At 42.3% G+C, this 19,791-nt stretch overlaps 1 protein-coding gene across 7 annotated transcripts; it reads left to right on the forward strand.

The window, feature by feature from the left end:
• The first annotated feature begins 732 nt into the window (after positions 1–732).
• Positions 733–18,846, forward strand: ift43 (intraflagellar transport 43 homolog (Chlamydomonas)). Of its 7 annotated transcripts, none has more exons than XM_085143883.1 (10): positions 733–1,104; positions 3,479–3,592; positions 6,232–6,302; positions 7,371–7,418; positions 8,512–8,547; positions 9,348–9,394; positions 12,994–13,066; positions 13,861–13,936; positions 14,065–14,225; positions 14,365–18,846. In XM_085143883.1, the coding sequence occupies exons 1-10, from the start codon at positions 1,060–1,062 to the stop codon at positions 14,372–14,374; spliced, it is 681 nt and encodes a 226-aa protein (XP_085000009.1). In that variant the 5' UTR covers positions 733–1,059; the 3' UTR covers positions 14,375–18,846. The 7 variants fall into 7 exon arrangements, with proteins under 7 accessions (XP_085000009.1, XP_085000010.1, XP_085000011.1 ...); XM_085143884.1 differs by having other exon boundaries at positions 962–1,104; positions 14,065–14,127; XM_085143885.1 differs by having other exon boundaries at positions 962–1,104; positions 3,479–3,580.
• Positions 18,847–19,791: the final 945 nt, after the last annotated feature.

The raw sequence follows: 19,791 nt of genomic DNA on the forward strand, positions 1-19,791 counted from the left end.
ATAGGATTTCGCAAGAGAGAAGGGTTGCATTCGTTTGTCAAGTGAATAGCAGCATTTTATGGATGTGGCTGAAATTAAGTCACGTTCTGTTGTGTGCCCCACGCGCGCTCACAGCAGTTTAAAAATCTAAACCTGAGGAGGTTTACATGCTTAATATTTTTAATCGTGGGCAAAATAAAGTGCCAATGAAGTAAAGTTCAAAGTTAACATGCAGAACTTCTGAGGGTGCGCAAGGGAGCTGCGGTCCTCTGCAGGCTGCTACTGTTCAGCGCCTCCCCAGTATCATAATGAAAGGAGACAGCGACATCTCGCGGACCACGAGGGGAATCGAAGGCACAATTTGATTTCATCTTTATTTTTTGCCTGCGTCCTCAAATTAGATATTTTGCACTGAGGACAAGAGTATCACTTTATCCATTTAGAAAACAACAACAACAAAACAAAGAAACAAACAAAATAAAAATAAAAAGCGACAACAATACCTCCTGTTTTTCTTCAGTGATGTAATTTTTACTCTTAAAAATGAATTCATATTATGAGTTTTAAATATATATATATATATATATATATATATATATATATATATATATATATATATATATATATATATATATATATATATATTTGCTTGTTTGTTTGTATTTCCGAACGTAATTATCCAAGGATTTTTAAAAAAAATTTTTTTTTTTGTTTTTTGGACACACCATGATTATCTGTTGACTCACCATTAAATCAGAGAGAAAAATGGGGCAGATATTCGGAGTAGGCGTCTTATTTATTCAACAGTAATGTCTGGGGAGCTCCAGTAGTACAAGGAAACATTGTTATCATTACTTTATATACGTTCTCACATACAAACGAGCAGTAGGGTCATTATAGCAGATTCCCTATCAATATCAATACACGCATCTATTTGTTTGTTTGTTTGTTTACTTACTAACGATATTTGGGGCGGTCCAAAGGCACTTTCCTCCTGATTTGCGTTACCATGGAGAGCGTTGCTGTGTGACGCCTGGTGGTATCCAGGAAGAAGGTGAACTAGCTGGTAGGAGGAAAAAAATGGACGATAATTTCCAACAAGAAGATGGTGGAACGGCAAGAAATGTAAGTAGGTTGTTATATCATTAAAATGCACATAGCAAGGTAATGGGAGGAAAGTAGCATTCATTCTGAGCTGAGTTGTGGGCACTGTATAACCGTGCAGCGATGCTAGTTAGCTTATTAGCTTGCTGTTTCGCTAATGGGAGTATCAGCAATAGCCAGTCAGTAAATGATATGCCAGTTTAACCTGCCAGTTACCTGCTCAGAATCATCATCATTCACTGTTTTTGAGCACTGGCAGCGGGAAGGTTTGTCTGCATATTCAGCTAACTTTAACTGCGAGGTTAGCCACAGATGATGCTAGCTGAAATTTCCCCCACAAGCATAGCTCAGTGTTTTGGTAGCTCCGTGTAAACTCTGACCTGGTTCTGTGTCTGGCATTACTCCCTCAGAAAACGTACAGGAAGCATGTATACTGTGTTCCCACTGCTACCGATTTTCTCCATAAAAGGCAAGAATGCCTGCTGTCCATATAATGTTTCGGGGATACACTCATCTCTTTTTCTTGGTGCTTGTGGTTCACACACGTTCACATTTCTATAAACTACACAGAAAACATGACTTCAAATCTGAAATAAGACCAACCACTTTTAGTTGACAAAAAGACAATGTTTCATTTGAATTATACTATGTGTCTTTGGACTAATGTAAATATTGATACGTTTTTATTGATAGTAAATCCAATTTTTTTTTATTAATCATATAGGTGATATTCTTTGTGAATCTACTTTTTTTATTCCTCCAACATGTAAGCTTCACGGGTCACTCCATGGAAAATGGGTGCCTCCCACCTGAACCCCTCAGAATCAGATGTTTTGTTTTTGTTTTAATAACTTTAGTTTATATTATATTTAGCTTATATATTGAAGCCATGCAAAATTCTGCCTATATGCTATAAATGTTTTCCAAGTTACAGGTCCTTGAAGTAAAAAAAAAAAAGGGGGGGGGGGGGGTAGCTGGCATAATGTTAGCTTATATCCAGCTGTTGTTGTTGTTTAGCCGGCTTGTTGTCAGCTGTCTGGAGCAATGACAGTAGAAAACAGTTTTCTACACTCATTTGTCTGGAGATGGGAGGGTCCCATGTCTAATCTTCTCATAGTAAGTAATTGCGACAATATTAGGAATAAATTAGCATGTTTTCATGTGTTAGAGGATCAGGCTTGAGGTGAGGAGGAAGAAGGGGAAATAAGGGAGAAGAGACTGCACTGATGGCAGGGAAGGACATAATGAGAAAGATATGAAAAATCTATATGTGAAAATGTTAAATGGCCACATATAATTTGAAAGATCTATTTTTGATCTTTAAATTAAAAGTGTCTTATATGGTGTTTTCATTTTGGCCAGTCTCCTGCAACATACATAAAAAGCAATTAGGCGGAAGTACGATGTCCATCTCGGCCACTTTATTCAAGATGGCGGGGCAATATGGGAATGTCCAAAAACCTAATGATTTTAGTTTATGAAAACACATCAATTTGTTGGAAGACACAGATACACACTATCCAGTGTATATTTATAGTACTACATTGTCTTTTTTCTGTAACCTCAAAAAAATTACTCACTGTACCTTTATTTTCTTTTATTCCTGCCAATTTCTTGTGCATCTCTTGTACTTAAGAAGTGATGAGTGCTCAATAAACCAAATCTAAAAGCACCAAATTTTGACTTTCTGCTGCTTTCTTGCTCCTAGGGCCTGTAAAATGTTCACAGTGGTGTAGTACTTCTAGCTGCTCAGTTATTCCCAGTAGGTACTACAGCGAATGGATCCACATATGGGATATGGCACAGAGTTTACAAAAACAGTCCTTTCTGACACAACCCTCCAATTTATCCTTATCTTATGACTGTCTGAGGCTGGGTTGTGTCTTTTCCCAGGATGTTAGGGGAATGTTGAAAACACTACAGAACTGACCCACCGGGCGTTTTCATAGTATGGAGGTAAAAGTTTTCATGGCTTCGTAAAATATTCTGAAGTTATTGTGGAAAAAAAAAGCAAACAGCTATTTCAGATTTTTGACATCATTTCAAATCTTAAAATCTGTACATGTGTGCATGAGTGGAAAACAAATGACTCAGGTGTGCAAAAGCTCCACTTCCATGAGTTTGACGTCCTTGTTTAGCAATGTGCAGCTGTTGGAAAAAAGAAAACATGCCAGGAATTGATAAGGTTGGATGCAGAAGTTTTCAGAGAATTGGACCGTTTGGAACCTCCTTTTAACTGGAACCTGTTCTTGATTCCCATCCCATTTTCAGAAAACATTTAATGTGACAGTTAAAGAAAATTAAAACCACAAATTATTTTATAAACCCCAAATAACTGTGCTAATGTCTGTCACATACAGTGGTTTTACATGTTGAAATTACACACATTTCCCAGGTTGCCAAGTCTGGACGAAGAGCTCGCCCTGCGGCACACCAGTCATCGTTTGAAGAGACTCGTCACATAAGGAAGTCCTCCACCTCTGCTTCAGCAGGAGAGGTATGCAATCATGTGATAATAAACCTCTGCGTGTTATAACATTCATTTACAAGGTCATAAATATGCATTTTGGTCTTGTCTCATACATGAATTACAGGATGATGATGAGGTAGGTAGCATGAATTAAGCGATGACTTTGCATGGCTTCTAGTCCTAATGCTCAGCTTATCAACTTCATATCATTTCCGGTTATCTTACATTTCTTTTATCATGAAGTGTTTTACTTCAATTCATCTGATTAGATTTGATAGGACTCAAATTACAGCTCACCTCGAAGAGCCAGCTTGACACACATGGTATAAAGTTTGATTGGAGTGCATAATGCAGGTGATGAGATGTTTGAGTTGCTGTTTTTCTACTTTAGCAGGTTTTAAAGTGCTCCAAAATACTCAGAATAGCTGCTCTTTATTTGTTGGCCTGTATATGTTGGCTCTTATGTGTTGCATTAAGGGTTTGAAGTGTTACTTCATATAAACTCTAAATCCTTTTAACCTTGTAAGTCACAAAACATTGTAATTGTCTTCAGTTGGCTTATTTAGTATCACCAGCAACTGATAAATCCTTTCTTTCTACAAGTGCCTTTTTTACATGAATCACTTCAAGTCATGGCACAGTTTTCATTGTAAAGTTTGCTTCTTGTTGCCCTTGAATCATGTTGCACGTAATCATAAGAAGTCAGATCACAAGTGACAGTTGAAATACAACAAATCACTTCACTGTCGTTGGCATTTATAGGATCAGTCACATCTCCTGGATTGGCAAACTGTAAACCAGCCAGCATTCCCAGAGCAAATATTCCAGCAATGCCCTTGCTTTAGGCTAATCTTCCCAAATTAGGCCAACTTTCCTAATGTATGAACCGGTATTCTCGCGCCCTCTCTGACCTGCTGTGCACATGCAGTACATTTTTCCAGAGTGTCGTGCGACTGGGTGGCGTTTTTGCAGTCTTCGTTTATCAAACCCGTTCTCTTCTGCCCGAAATACCCAACTGATTGGTCGCATTCCCGACATCCTTTTAAACAAAGACTCATTGCTTTTATGGGCTCATAGAGTTCGGTCACTACAAGTTCCTCGCCCTAGAGACCGTCATAGAATCCCAAATTAGAAACCTTAAGGGCTAAGCTAATTGCCGTAATAGCCATAACTATTTTACTACAGCTGTGAGCTTCATATTTGGTCATGAGGAATTGGATGCTCGCAGTTTTTGTTTTGTTTCTCAGGACTATTTTGGTCCTTCCCATTTTTGTTGAGTGAAATAACTGCCACAGGATACATTTATTGCACACAGGATGCACTTGACCTTATTATCTCATCCCTTATGAAAATTGTCCATTGTTGAAATGCCACATATGAAACATCAAAGAGATGTCACGTCATGTGAAAAAAAATGTTTAAATGCTGCTTTAAAAAAGCCTCCATAATTGTAATCCCTTTTTTGTTCCTATTAAAGAGACAGTTACTAATTGCACAAAGTTGAGGGAGCTCGTTCAGCCTCAGCTCTCTCGATTAATGGTAATATACAGTGGAGCAGAGTGGGCTCCCCCTCCCTCTGCCCTGCTTAATGGTGACATTCAGATTTATAAATGGCTTCAGTAAAGGAACCAGCCATGAAAGATTATTTCCTCTTTCATCATAAATGAAAGAAATTCTTCACGAACACTTTGTCCTCTGCAGACCCAATTTAGTAATGAGAAATGTTGTCCCTCTTTTTCCCTAATTCATTTGTCTAGTGCCCACCCTTGTGCGCGCTGAGGAATTTATTCATTCAAACGCTGGCCTCAGGGTCCCGGTCTCAGGATCAAGATTCTTACTCCGTTTACTATTTTCAGAATCAAAGAAGTAGACAGAGTGGGAGGTCATTTTTTTCCCCTCTGGCTCAGTTTTAGGGTCAGACTTAATTCCCACACTCTGCTCTATAAGTTCTAATGCTTCAAATGGTTACTGCTGAAAACTATAATAAACGAAACTATTTAGTGCACATGCAGTAGACCAGCGGTCCCCAACCCTGGGCCATGAACCGGTATCGGTCCGTGAGTCGTTTGGTACCAGGCCTCAAGAGTTGAGGCTCGGGTGTGAAATTCATGGTTTCGGCTTTTAGCGTTTTTTAAAAAAAAAATGTAATCGTTTTTATTGTTAACTCGGTTTCCCTGGGTCTTTTCCCGTGTGTTATGAATAAATATTCTTTTGTGGTATCGGTACTGGATTAATTTTGTTGTATTTATCCGCGACACCTTAATGGCCAGTCCATGAAAATATTGTTGGACATAAACCGGTCTGTGGCGCAAAAAAGGTTGGGGACCGCTGCAGTAGACGATCCTTTGCTCAGCAGATCAGGAATGTTGTTTACTCCACAGGTGGTTCGATCAGCATACCTTAACAACACGGTTTCTTTTTTCTTTTTTTTTCTTATCAATTTTTGGATGAATGCTTCAATTTTGGAGTACCTATTTATCAAATGTGTGTTTAACACGAGGCCACTGATTCTGATCAAATTTACCCCAACATCTAATGAAAACATGCCGCTTCTGTGCTATATTTTCCGAGACTAAAGCCTCATAGGAGTTTGAATGCTTTCATATGTATTTACTTATCGTGAGTGTGGGTGAGTAGATATTCAGTGAAGCTGTTATTGAAGTTCTTCCTCCTTCCAGGGCCCTCCTCCTAAACCAGCCCGGCGGCAGGGCGGCTGGGCAGAGGACAGCTCTGGATCTGGTTCTGCCAAGTACGTATTTTCACGTTCGCCCCCTCCATCTCTTGCGACTATAATGAAACTAAGCTGGGACTCCAAGCCGTGGTCTTGTGTTATGTGTTATTAATGAACTCTCATGCTGTTGAATGAGCTTATTTATCAGTGCATATTTGGCACTCGGGCTGTGAATCAACAAGGTTAGAGGGAGCCTGTCTGAGCAGGCAACTCTCCATTCGTCTTCATCTGTGAGCAAGGCGGTAATTGACATGGTTAATGCATCAGCCACAGGAGGGCACTGTTAGTCAGCTAGCCACTTCATCATGGGGGTTCAAGCCACTTAATCACCCCTTACCACTGCAGTCTGCTCTTTACACAAGGATCACAACATGGAGAATTCATGAAATATGTTGAACAGATGGAAGGTGTTTGCCAAAAGGCTTCGTCTCAGACTAACACATCTAAATCGTAATATTCTCCTTCACTGACTCAATATGAGATGTTTTAATACACTGTAGAACAGTTTGTTCTTCCAACTGCCATTGTGCTTCTTTTGCTCGGTCAGTGGAAGTGGGAGCACAGGAGATGCATTGAAGTGAACAGGCTGAGTCAATTGTATTTATTTGCGTAGTTTGCTGCACCGTTAGTGCAAGCAGGGAGAACAGCAAACTCAATAGATCTTTCCTTTCTCGCAGAAGGTCAGCGTGTCGCTTCTCCGCTTTTGCGTAACCCCCGCTTGATTCCCGGTCTCAAAGTGATTGAAATACAGGAGGTGTAAAAGGGGTTTGCACGTGCATTGATCCTCTCTGAAACAAAGTAAGTAATGGTCCCCCCTGGAACCAGCAAGGACTTTTCCCTTCAATGTCACCCCTCATGCTCAATCACCACCGCCCTCCTCCCACTAATCCCAGCGCAGAAATCCCAGGATTTGTCGATCTATCACTTCTAATTGACACTAAATGATCTGTCAGTTTATTGATGAACCTTTGAAACCAGGTTGTCACAATATATTTTATCCCTAACAACTTTTTCCAGACAGTTTTACCATGTCTATCGCTTTGCCTTACATGAGTCTTAATCAAGGGGCCTGTAATGTGTCTTAAGTGTCGCCACCCCCGCCCCGCAGACAGGACACCATCCAAGGGCAGGCAGGTAGGCTCCCTCAGCTCCTCTCTCGCTCTCCTGATTGGACTCTGCTGGCTTCAGATCGGCTGGTTTGGCCGCAGATAGTGTGCAAAAGATGGACAAAGCAGTAAATGAGCAGAGAACTGGCAGGATGAAGTGTTTAAGATAATTTTTCTTATTGGAAAAAAAGATTAATAACGCTACTCATAACAATATAATATAAGATATAGGACTTAATATGGATTTATTTTCTTGTGCTTGAAAGTTTGACTGAACTACCAGAACTTATAGTCCAGTCAATTTCATTACGTTGTTAAAGCTGCACTTTGGATTCGCAGGTTTCGTGATCTGTGATTAAACAACAAATCATACCACATCATCCTATGAACTTAGACCCATAACTTAATTCAGGAAAAACATCCTTTAATACCAACACCCCCTCCCGCCAAAAAAATAATTAACCTCAGGCAGATCAACAGGAAATGAAATCCTCATGGTGAAAAAAGATGATAAGATATTACCTTTGAAAAACAAGCTTTGAATAATTAATTTTTATAAGAACCTCTTAATACTTGTTCTAGATAAAAATACAAAAGGATTTATTTATGGATTTAAGTATGAGCTTTGTATCGATCTGCACATAATAGCTGCTTGTGCTTTTGGACATGCTAAAGAATTAAAAGAAAAAAGAAGTAAAAGGCTGATTGAATCACCTTTAAAACCACTAGGGGTCACTACTCAACCAGGAGAACCAACAAATGTATTTAGCTCTATGAAGGAAGATTAAAAATGATATTGGAAAACATTTTTTGGCTATGCTTGAAAAAATACACATGACTTACAATGTTTTGTTTTATTCCTGCATTTGTGTGATTATATGCTTTGCATATTAATAATGCTGCATTTTTGGTATGCCAGCGTGCATCTTTTCATACTGAGGGAAAATAAATGGAGAGAAATCTGTAAATAGTTGCTGAGGCTGTTAAACTGTTATTATAGGCTGACACAGATGAAAAAGATATGCCTACCAGGAGCTTACTGTTATTTTGAAAGAAATACAATTTAATATGTGTGTGTTATTAAATTTGTGTGAAAATTATTTTTCTCTGGTGACGTACAGAGCTTCGAGAAGACCTGCAGCTGAGGACCTCGAAGAGTAAGTAGGAACAATATTTTATTCTTTCAGCTGTCAGATGACTTTCATAACTGTCAGCACTTTTTGTATAAAAATAGGCCAGTTTAATTTTTTGTTCTTTTCGCAGTAAAGTGGAAATGGCACTCTACTTCCCCAGTTGTCCTTGGTCGTAACTAATCCTCGCCTTTCCAAGAACAATCACTTAATATGATTAAAATCCAGCGTGACTGAGTTGCCGTCACTTTTACTGCTGTTTCCCTGTTATTCTAGTCCCTTCCACCCACCCTCACACAATTGTGTGACCAGAATAGGCATCCACATGAGAAGAGGCAGGTAGAGGACATAGTCCTGTATGTTTGACTCATCATTGCAGCTGGAGCTTGGTGCCTGGATGGCTATAGTGAGACAGAGGCTTTGTGTGAAAGTGATGATGTTACTCTGCCGAAAAATCCCTTAGGTTCTGCTTCTGTCACAATTGTCTTGTCTTAGTAATACTTATTCAGACTGTGCCTCCAGCTGGGGTTTTTTTTTTTTTTTAATAATTCTTAGAGGTGATCTTGTCTAGGACAGTCAGGCTGTGTTAACCCAGACAGCACAACTGTGTCTCATAGCAGCTTTGTCAGAGGCTGTTATTCTAAAGTCTGACTCAGACTGTAGGAAACTGAACAAGCACGCTACCTATCATAAGAAAGAACAAAAACAGGCCCATCATCAAAGAAAAGTCTAGGAGCCAACTCACTCACTCACTCCCTATGATGACTGTTAAGATAGGGTTTGAAAGCATTAAATAATTCATGCTCTCATACTTCCTGTTTCTACAGCCGCCGTCTGCGACCACAAACTCCCCAGGGATCAGATGATGAAGGAGGTAAGAGCACCCTTGCAATCCCCACTCTTTGTGTCTCCTTACGGGCAAAGAGGAGCCCTCCAGTGCCTCACCGGCACATTCATCCTCAGAAAGTAGAGCAGATAAGCAGGCGGTCAGATCATTGCTTTTCACTGGTGCTCAAACCATATTTCTCCCTGAATATAGCGTGGATTTGTGTGTTAGAACGCTGACTTTGACCACTGAAAGTATCAGCGCGGTCCTTTTGATCAACGTGATGAGGAAATATGCTCATTTGATGGAGAGTTGAGGTTGTCCAGCCATCAGCCAGAACAACACAGTTAATCACAAAATGCACACACATGGACACAAAGTGTCAGACTGGTGCTGTTGAATACAGATCCAGTGGTAACACTGCTGCATTGACTAAGTGACCCGAGGGCTCAATAGTGTGCACCACAAACAATGTTTGGACTGAGGGAGGAATTTTCAGCAAGGTGCTGCTGAAGATAAATGCAACATTTTGCAGTGCAAAGCAGTAATGGGAACAGGGTTAAATAGGCTAAGTTAATATTAGTTGGCATGCATGCTGAGAGACGTGCACATGTTTATGAACAAATTGAAAACCTTTTCTGTTAAAACGGCCATATTGTCATTTTATTAGGAAATAAAATAAGAATACTACTACGATTAATAAGAAGAAGATGAAAAAAAATACCTAGTACGCTGTAGAGTGACTTTTGAGAAGATGGCGAGAATTCATGTTTAATTCTTTGTTCATGAATCTGCTGAGTTTAAAGAGTACCAATGTTGTCACAATGACATGCAGAGATTTTAAACTGTATTATTTATTATTGGTAATTCCACTCAGTTGTATTTTTCTGATGTGTTTTATTTGCTTAATTTAAAAAGTAGAAATCTATTCCAAAATACAAATGATGTTACAGGGCAATAATAACTATTGAATTTCAATTTCAGAAACTGTTTTTTATATACATGTAATTAATGTACTTCTATATTGTATTTATACACACACGATTGTACTCGATATTGTCGGCACACTGGCTAAAATGGACAGTTGATTGAAGGGTCCAGAGGTTTGGTTCTCTTGCAGTTAATGCCGCTGGAAAGATTATTACTCTGTGAAGGGAGACCTCTTAATACAGAGCTGGAGGCAGGGGTATTGGAAATTACAGTGCTGAGGGTTAGTGAGATAGCCCCTCCAATCTTGATTATGTCCCCTACCCTTATCCCTTATGTCCACTGGCTACAAGCACAGAGAGAGACAGAGGGAGAGAAGGCCAGGCTAGCCCCAGTCCCCTGCTCCCTTCTCCCTATCAGCTGCCCCCACAGCCTCCTGCTGGTCACATAAAATAGCACCAGTGTCGCAAAGACACTCATCTATTTCATGTCTCACCGTCTCCCACTTAAACTGTGACGTGTTGACTGTTGCTGTCCCGTAAGCCTTTCAAATGGATTCTCTGGCTAGGTAATTATTCGACTGGACCCCTGCGTAGATTATAGGGGTCCGAAGTAAGGCGAGGACACGGCCCGTTTGCCAGAGTCGCTGACTGGCATGTGCTGCCGGGAGTATGTCTACATTCACAGGAAATTATCCCCTTTTGATTTTTACATGCTTCAGCGAGGAAGCCGGACGCGGCCGTGTAATAAGAATACGCGTGGCCTCTCGCTGCCAGACAAAAGCCACCTTGATACATGTCCAGCTGAGTGAAGGAAGCCAGCATGGATAATGCGTGCCATGCTGCGGGAAATATGCTCGTCCTGATGGAGTTGCCCTTTGCGTTGGAAGAAAACATTGGCTTGTTTGCAGCTGCTTTTATGGGCCACTTGACCTCTAGTAATAGGTTGGATTTGAAGCTTGTTTTAAAAAATGTTGTTCCTTTTTTTCCCTCTTAATAATAGAGTTTGCACATAGACAGCATATGCTTCCGTGCTTCACGTCGAACTCTCACGGAGTGTGTTATTAGTGCGTTACTCGCTGAAATGGAAAGAAAGAGACTGTGTGTGTGGACAGATAGACAACCCAGGAAGCTGTTTGCAGAGCTGGATGGCAAAGCTTTTTGATGTCATTGCACTAAGACCATTAAATTTGATTGGGGGTCCAGGGGGGACGGATTCTGCTGAACGCTGTGCTTTGTAAATGAGAGGACAAAGTGTCACCGGGGCCTCATGAATATGAAATACCTGCGCCCGCATTTATTTGGATATCAGAAACACAGATGAATCTTGTCAGCGGCTAAACGAGCATGGCATTTTTAATTTGGTTTAATTAAAAAAAGAGAAAGAAATAAGTTATCTGCAGAGTGTGAGGCTTTTGGGCTTCAGCAAAACTTGGGGGGTAAGGTTTTGACCAGTCTACTCTTTTTTTTTATAGGATTTATCCATCTCAGAATGTTCAGAATCAAAATATTTTTCTCCTTCTTACATCTAAATTTCTGTTTGCTTGAATTCTTTTTTTTTTTAAGGGCTATTTTGAAGGAAGGGTGACATAGATGCCAAGATATTTCCTCACATCAGATGCAGACTTCCATCTCCTCACCTCTATTTAGCTCCTCTATTGACTTTCCCCTCAGGGTGCAGTACTGTGGTTAGAGATTACTGACAACCCTCTTCATGCAGTCCAGCTCTCTCTTTTTCTCTCGCTATCTGTCAGGTCTCTTTTCCCTCGCTTCCACTCCCCCACTTTCTTTCTCTGTCACTGTCCACACTCTGCTCTAGCGCTAATAAGGATGTGCACTTTGCTGCCACACCAGAAAAATACTTTTCAGGAAAGACACATCACACCTGTAAAGCCTCTACTGTACTTTTTTTTTTTTTGAAATATATATTGTTTGTTATCTGTACAGGCACCTTTCTGTCAACAAGCGGCAACTTACTCACTATAAAATCGTTGGAGAGACTTTTCTGTCTCTTTACTGCTTATGTCCAGCTATCCAGACTACTCTCCATCCCTCTCTTATTTCCCTGCCTTGATATGTCCATCTGAAAAATGCTGTGAAAGTTTGCCCTCTCCTTCTTGGGAGTGAAGCCATTCTCTGTCCTGTTGCGTTTTGCCAATTAAAGCGGGTTCCCACTGTTTGAGCAGCGGGCTGGCGGCTCCTGGCACCGCAGCCCCTGCCAGGCCGCACTGTGACTTCCGACCCCACACAGATGGGCCCGCAAGCAAATACTCGTGCACATGGCTGGATACCGCTCCAGTCAGAGTGGCAGAGTGGACATGGAGGTCGGCCTACCGGCCACCGCAGGTCCTGGGGGTGGGCGGCACTGACAGGGCCCAAATGCTAAGGTAGCAGGGGGTGCTTTCTGGGGAGCCCCTGACCAGCACCCCTCTCACAGCAGGATGAGCTGCCGCCTTGCCTTCTGAATATTCATGGCCGCATGGCTATTGTGACAGGGCAGCTCTTATGTGGATGTAGCACACAAGAGGGAGGGGAGGAAGTGCCGCTTACAGGCACGTAACCTTCTAGCAGCCGTCCACAGGGAATTTACAGTAATTTAAACAATGTGTTTGTATTGGTAAGAATACTAAATGGTCGTTTGATGATTATTTGATGTTCTTAAATGTGCCACTTCTACAAATGTATCAGATGGACTCTGCTTTTTTTATTGTGTGTATTTAGACATCCCAACGATTCCTGATCTGGATGAAGTGCAAGAAGAAGATCTCACCATGCAAATTGCAGCTCCACCATGGTAGTTAATTCCTAAAACTGTAAACACTTTCAAGCCACTTAATCACTTTGGACACACACACACACACACACACACACACACACACACACACACACACACACACACACAGAGTGTGACTTACAGAGCCCCAACTCTATGATCTTAAACCTCTGTCCATGCACAGAGCAGTGGCTCAGTAGACTATTCTAGTGTCTTTCATGTTAACTGTCCTCCATTGATGCTGTTGCAGAGTGCCTTTGCTATATCAGGCTGAAATGGAGAAATAACAGTTGGGTGTGATTTATGCAACTCTCTTGCCAGGGTCCTTACTAACCGGGCCCTTTGATTTACAGGGCAGTGAGAGACACGTCGACATGTGTCGAATATGTTGCAAGGCTATGACAGCGGTGGAGGTTATTAGGCTGGGGCTTGCTCTCTGTGCGAGATAATATCCACATTGAACTCATTGCGAGGGCAATGTAGCGTGTAATGTGCAGTAAGTAGGACTGGCATGCACTGCTAGGCCCCGGCCACTTTGAGAGCCCCCCCACTTAATTCCAACCCACAGATAAGCAGCTGGGTTTCAATTTAAAGTGTTTAACACTTGGCAACCATCTCCTGCTCTCTCTGGCCTTTGCTTGAAATCTTAGAGCTTAAGTGTGTGAAAACTTCAAGCTCATCTAAGCCACTTTGCAGTCTTGCTTTGCGTGTATTCTGAAAGCAGGATTTTCTCTGTGACATGCTGTTTTCACCGAAATACAAGTTTGTTTACACTATAAGTGCGTCAGAAACCTAACTTCCTGTCACTCTGTTAGTGTTCAGGTGAACCGAGTAATGACCTACAGAGATCTGGACAATGATCTGAAGAATTATTCTGCATTCCAAACCTTAGTGAGTCAAGGACACCTTATTTTTTTAAAAATACCTTCAATGTTCTCCTGCGCCTTCTCTTCAAGGTGGCAACTCTCATCACCTCTGTTTGTGCAAGCTAAGTGAATTTTACTGCACTATTTCCTCAGGATGGAGAGATTGACTTGAAGCTACTCACCAAGGTTTTAGCACCCGAGCAGGAGGTGAGGGAGGTGAGTGAATTTTTAGTAAATATAGCTTGCGAGCTCCCAACGAAAGGCCTGTCCAGCTGTTTCTTGAGCACCAGGGGAGGTTGCTGTCTGTCTCTCAGGTAATCAAGATTTATGATGTGTACATTAACACCCTCTGCTCCCCCCCCACCTCTCTCTATTCCCCGTACTCACTTTCTTGGTATGTCTCGCTCTGCCTCTCTAATTCTTCTTTTCTTCTGTCTCTCTTTTGCTCTGCAGGATGATGTGAGCTGGGAATGGGATCATCTGTTTACAGAGGTGTCCTCGGAGCTGCTGATGGAATGGGATCAAGGAGAGAGTGAGGAGCTGGCTGTGTAGCCTGCAACGCGAGGAGGACGCTTGAACTGAGACATGAAGTCGCTCTAGTAGGAGTGAACATCCCACTACACAGAAGGGCTATCAACTTATTTTGTATAAAGTGTGTGTACAGCATTTGGTAAATTTTATAAATAAATAAAGTTGTCTGTGCATGGAGCAGTACAGTGTTACCTTACCCTGTCTTTTTTTTTTTTTTTAAGTTCACTCGCTCACTTTTTTAGTTTGTTAGTTTTAACTCAAACAGCCAAAAGGCAAAGTGAAAATAGCAAGTACAGATAAAATTCCCCCACTCTACTAACAGCATTATCAACACCTTCATACAAGTCCAAGGTTGATAATCAGCTAAGCTGAAATCCACTTGATTGTGTTCAAATTAACATTCCTCATTAAAGCCTACAACCTTATTGTTATTGACTGTGCCATTGACTTTATCTTCCAGCTCTTCGATAGGAGCAACCCCTTCTTCACTATTATCTCAAATGTATTGAACAGAGTTCCTATTGACACCTGGGGGATTAGCATACATTATACTTTTTTACTGGATAAAGAGGAATAGATGTGAGATAGGAACAAGGCAGCTGCTAGTGTGAGGTGTGTTTTCTTTAAAGCCAGAAGGCCAGGACAATGGAAAGGAGATGTCTCCATGTCTGAATTTAAAATGGCATTGTGTTCTAATGGGATCACAGTTGGCGTAACGTGCGGCTTCAACATGTGGCGATCATGTGTATCAGCATTCAGTTTTGCCTTTGGTTCATGTGTGCGAATATAAATGCAGACCTCCAAAGTCAGGCCAGGTCTATTAGGGAAACGGCTGTAACATTTACAGATTGTGATTAGGTTTATTTCTGAGGCAGAGAGCGGTCTCGTGACATTTGGAGATGCACAGAAAAGTCCTCAAGGGCACACAATCTACGCATCCAACAGCTCAATCACTGCCCATCACAAATAGATCCAGATTCTTTTTCATTTGGTGGGCCTTGAATCAACTTCATCAGGAGTAATACCTCAGGACGAGGCTATCACGCGGGATATTTGTGCTCAGAATATTTGTGTGTGGCAGAATTTTTAAGTGGGGCCCTCAAATTCTGTGAGTGCTTTCTCTCTCTCTCTTTTTTGTCTATCAGATATACAAATGCACACTTTTTTACCGCCTCCACAATTGGCTTATTTAGCCAGACTTAATGAATTCTGCCCATATGCCCTGAGCAGCTGCTACGTTGCCCCTTCCTCCCGCCCCTGCCGAGCTGCGAAGTGCCCATCCATGTAGAGACAACCTCTAGCTGTCTCTCTGGAGAAGGCTAAGCCTGCCACTCCTCTGCTGGCAGCCAGCCGGTGCTGTCTGAGGTGGACCGCGGACGGGCCGAGGACTCAGATTAGGGCCCAGTGATCACGGGTTGCGGTCGTCCTCAAATGATTGGCCCAGGCGTCGGTGGATCAGAGAGGGGATTAGAGGGAGAGAGAGAGTTGCTGTTTGGCATGTGCTTGCATCCAGCTTCTCAAAGTGACCTCTCTCTACTGCCTCATCCTGCTGCTCTCTTACTTTATTCTCCCCATGTCTCTCTCTGTGTATACTGTATATATCCTGATGCTGCAGCGAGGCTAAGAATGACCTCTCACTGTCTGGGTGCAGTGGATTCAATCACATCAAAACAAGCGCAATGCACGCATCATTTCCAGCGAGGAAGACAATTGTGTTCTTTAAGAGCTTTGTGGTGGCTTTTGGATGAAAACGGTGTCGCCGGGAGGTGAGCCGAGTCTGAGGCCATGTTGATTATGTGTATATCAGATCAGATGATACAGGCCTCACATGGGTTTAGGGTGCAATTTGTTTTTCCCTTGACATTTTTCTATTAAAATAATGGAGCCATTACCGCTGCAAAAAAACATCCACACTGCTCCGACGTGTGCTTCCGTAATCCGATATTTCACTGGAAATGCCTCAGTAATGATTTTTGATTTGATGGGAAACACTTTGGAGGAAAGGGTTTCCAGAATTTATGGGGTAAAAGAAGAAGTTTTCTCATTTTAAACTTTATTTATAAAGCAGCATTGTTTGTGAAACCTTAAGGCAAGCATGGCCCAGCTGAGCACAGTGAATTATTTTGGGTTTAAGTAGGCTATTTATCTTTGTCTTTATTGGGTCCCTCGTTGGAAGCGACTTTTCATTTTGTGGCAAAGAAAACACATGAGAGGAAGTAATAAAAGCTTAACAGTATTTTAAAAGAAGAAGAAAAAGTAGAAAGGTCCGTTTATGTAATGTTTTTTCCCTCCGCCCCTGTTGACTGGCTTGTCTTGATGTATTTTGATATTGGGCACTAATTGGAAGGATAGACTAGAGATAATATCCTTCCAGCTCTACCTAATATGCTAAGGTGCTGACAGGAGTTTATACATCTTATCTGTTCTCAATATCTCCCTTCCATATGGTTCAAATCCAATATGCTGAGGTGTAATTAAAGAAAATGGGGAGATGTAGAGATAGCTTCAGCCCGATGCCGGGGCCCCTCAGACACAGAGTGAGGGGTGAGGACAGACACGCTAAAGCTCAGAGCGATATTAGGTCCGGTTCATTCCACCAGGGGCCGCGTGCCTGTAACAGGTTCCCTATCAGTGACCTGCCCAGCTCTGCATCAGTCAGGTGCCGCGAACCAGCCACAAGAGGACGATTATCAGTTTAAAAGGGAAAAAAAGCAAGAACAGAAAGATATGCCCCGCTTTTAAGCCATGTTTTACTCATTAATTTATAACAAAGCAAAAAAAAATATATGCAAGGTCAATTTGAATTCTGAAGCCAGAAATAATACATGCAAATGCAAGCATATTCAAATGGAGCTCGTGCCCTTTGAATCAAACCTCAAAAAGCAACCTCGGTATTGATTCGCAACAAAGACTCCATGATATTTCAAGTTTAAAGGAGAGATCCTCAACACACCACTAAGGCAGTCAGATCAATATCATTTTTTGATCAAAAGGGGGATTTGCCTTTGAAATGGCCAGATTAAACAGATGTTTTATTTTTCATTAGTTATACTGCACCTTTAAAAGCCCGCAAGGGGGGGGGGGTTCATGTGTGTGTGTGTGTGTGTGTGTGTGTGTGTTTGGGGGGAGAGGAGGGGAGGGGGAATTACTTCACAGAAGAGACAATGAAAGTGGTATTTTTTAAGACCTAAAGTTTGACGGCTGAACTTTTTTTTTTTTTACTCTTTACTTAATGTTCTATCGTTCGAAGTCCCAATTTCTTTTCTTTCTTTCTTTTTTGTTTACCCCAGGTGGGCTCGGACATGAAATGGCTGGGATGGTGGCAGCTTGGAATGCCCCTGGGTATCTTGCTGCCATGGTGTTGTCAAAAGACCTGGGAGGGGGAGTGAGAAGGCTAGGATGGTCTCTTTTCTTTTTTTCTTTTTCTTTTTTTTTTTAAACCAAGCAAAAACAACGAAACTGAGCTTCTGTTCTCTTCGTAACAAAGAGATCGGCTGAATTCATTTATTATTATTATTATTATTATTATTATTTCCTTCTTATTACCCCTCATATGTTTTAGAACCGCTGCGGGTTGGAAAAGGCAGGACAGGACAAGAGTTTGAACATGAAATACAGTCAGGCTCCACATTTGTCATGTATTTTATTATTTCCCTTCCTCACCTCTCAGACCTGTAGGCAAGGTCCTTCATTTTTCACATGACTGGTTTTCTTATCATTGTGGGCCCTCTCTGCTGGCCTACGAGTGACTTAAAGGCAATAAAACACAAAACATTCTGTAAAACACAGATGCCTTACAGTGCCTTTCCGGGGAATTATGATAATAACTCAGGGATGGTTGGAGTGGCCAGGTCATTGTGGAGGTGGGGAAGGGGGGCTAGGGGCGATGGGAGTAAGTTCACCGAGGTTCTTTGAGCAGGGACAGGTCAAGGTGGGCTGTTGGGCCTCCCCATCCGCCCTCCCTTTCCCAGCCTCCCCAGTCATAAACTCTTCCTATCATGCAGGATGCCGGCTACAGAAGGTACAAAGCAGAACCTCTTTGTCTTGTAGCTGCTGGGGATAAAGCAGTGGCTGATGGGAAAGCGGTTGCGTTGGCCCCCTGGCAGCGGCGAGGTCAGCTGAAGAGTTGATCATAGCCAGGAGAGGAAAAACTCCTGAGTCAACACGACTCTGCAGTCTGCCCCTGAGGGTCAGCTATCCTGTGAACTTGGTACTTTGTAATTTAGTTCCTCTGAAAGAGAAGACAGAAGGTGACAAGATTTTAAGTCGTCTTATTGCTGAACTGTCTGGTTATGATTTTTTTTTTTTCGGTGTCTGGATTTGTTGCAGGGTGGAGGGAGGGGCTGGATGTAGTCCTACAACACCTTTCGAGTGTGTGAATGAGAAGGAGTGAGGACAGGAAACGAGTGCGGGCTCCACCACTGAGGTGCTGACAGAGGGGGTATAGAGGGGGCTGAGGCTGCACCTGTTCCGGCCCAGCACCCTCCCAGCAGGGCTTCATCAGAGTCTCGGCCTTCTCCTGGCATCTGGGATGGGGGCCAGGGCCAGTCCCACCTCCAGCGTTTGCTCCACCTCTTCGCTGCTTGTGGATGAGAGACGAGAAACGCTGGAGGCTCCATCTGCCGAGGGCTCGCTGCGGTCTCCGCGGCCCGCCTGGGGAAGGGGGTTGCCGAGCCTCCACGACTCTGCCACGGGGGTCTCACAGTGGTAGACCACAATGCGGCACATCACGCGTCACATGCCAGCTGGCCAGGATTTCTCTCCTGTAAACAGAGACTAATGACCACTCAACACACACACACATAGAATAAATATCCCTTGGTGGAATGGAGGCGGGTGAGACTATGTAGGTGAAAAGACTTGGTTTGATTTAGTTAAAGGAGAGCAGCAGAACAAGGGGGTTCATGTCACAGTGGGACATTGCTAAAGCTTCTCTCAGATGCTGACTATAAGTCCACTACATCACAGTCATGCAGTTTCCCACTTACACGCAGCATCACAGGCCTCCCAGTGCTCTGCAAGCCTCTGGGCTCCAACAGGTCCACCCGCTGAGTCTGTAAAGCTCCCCTGTTGGATTTCTATCGTGTGGAACTGCATGGAGCAAAGAATTCAGCCAAGGAATACTGTGATGGTTGGTTCTGAAGGACGTTAGTATCTCTATACTTCCTATCCGGTCTCCCTAGAATCTCCTTGTCCATGTCTCCAAAGCTCAGTTTTCCCCACATTCAATTAGATTATAATTATTTTTCACAACCCAGTAGTTTCATATATATGCCCCTCTGTCTAAATTGCCCCAATGTCCCAAGCATACACTTTCATAGGCATATTTATTTATATTCCTATATATAA

This window comes from Neolamprologus multifasciatus, chromosome 19 (genome assembly GCF_963576455.1).
Source record: "Neolamprologus multifasciatus chromosome 19, fNeoMul1.2, whole genome shotgun sequence".
NCBI lineage: Eukaryota > Metazoa > Chordata > Actinopteri > Cichliformes > Cichlidae > Neolamprologus > Neolamprologus multifasciatus.

Bases quoted from the DNA above. Each gene is read 5' to 3' on its own strand.
- ift43 (XM_085143883.1), top strand. From the start codon at position 1,060: ATGGACGATAATTTCCAACAAGAAGATGGTGGAACGGCAAGAAAT. The intron at 3,593-6,231 runs GTGATAATAAAC...TCCTCCTTCCAG, and splicing joins CAGGAGAGGTATGCAATCAT to GGCCCTCCTCCTAAACCAGC. The intron at 7,419-8,511 runs GTAGGCTCCCTC...GGTGACGTACAG, and splicing joins CACCATCCAAGGGCAGGCAG to AGCTTCGAGAAGACCTGCAG.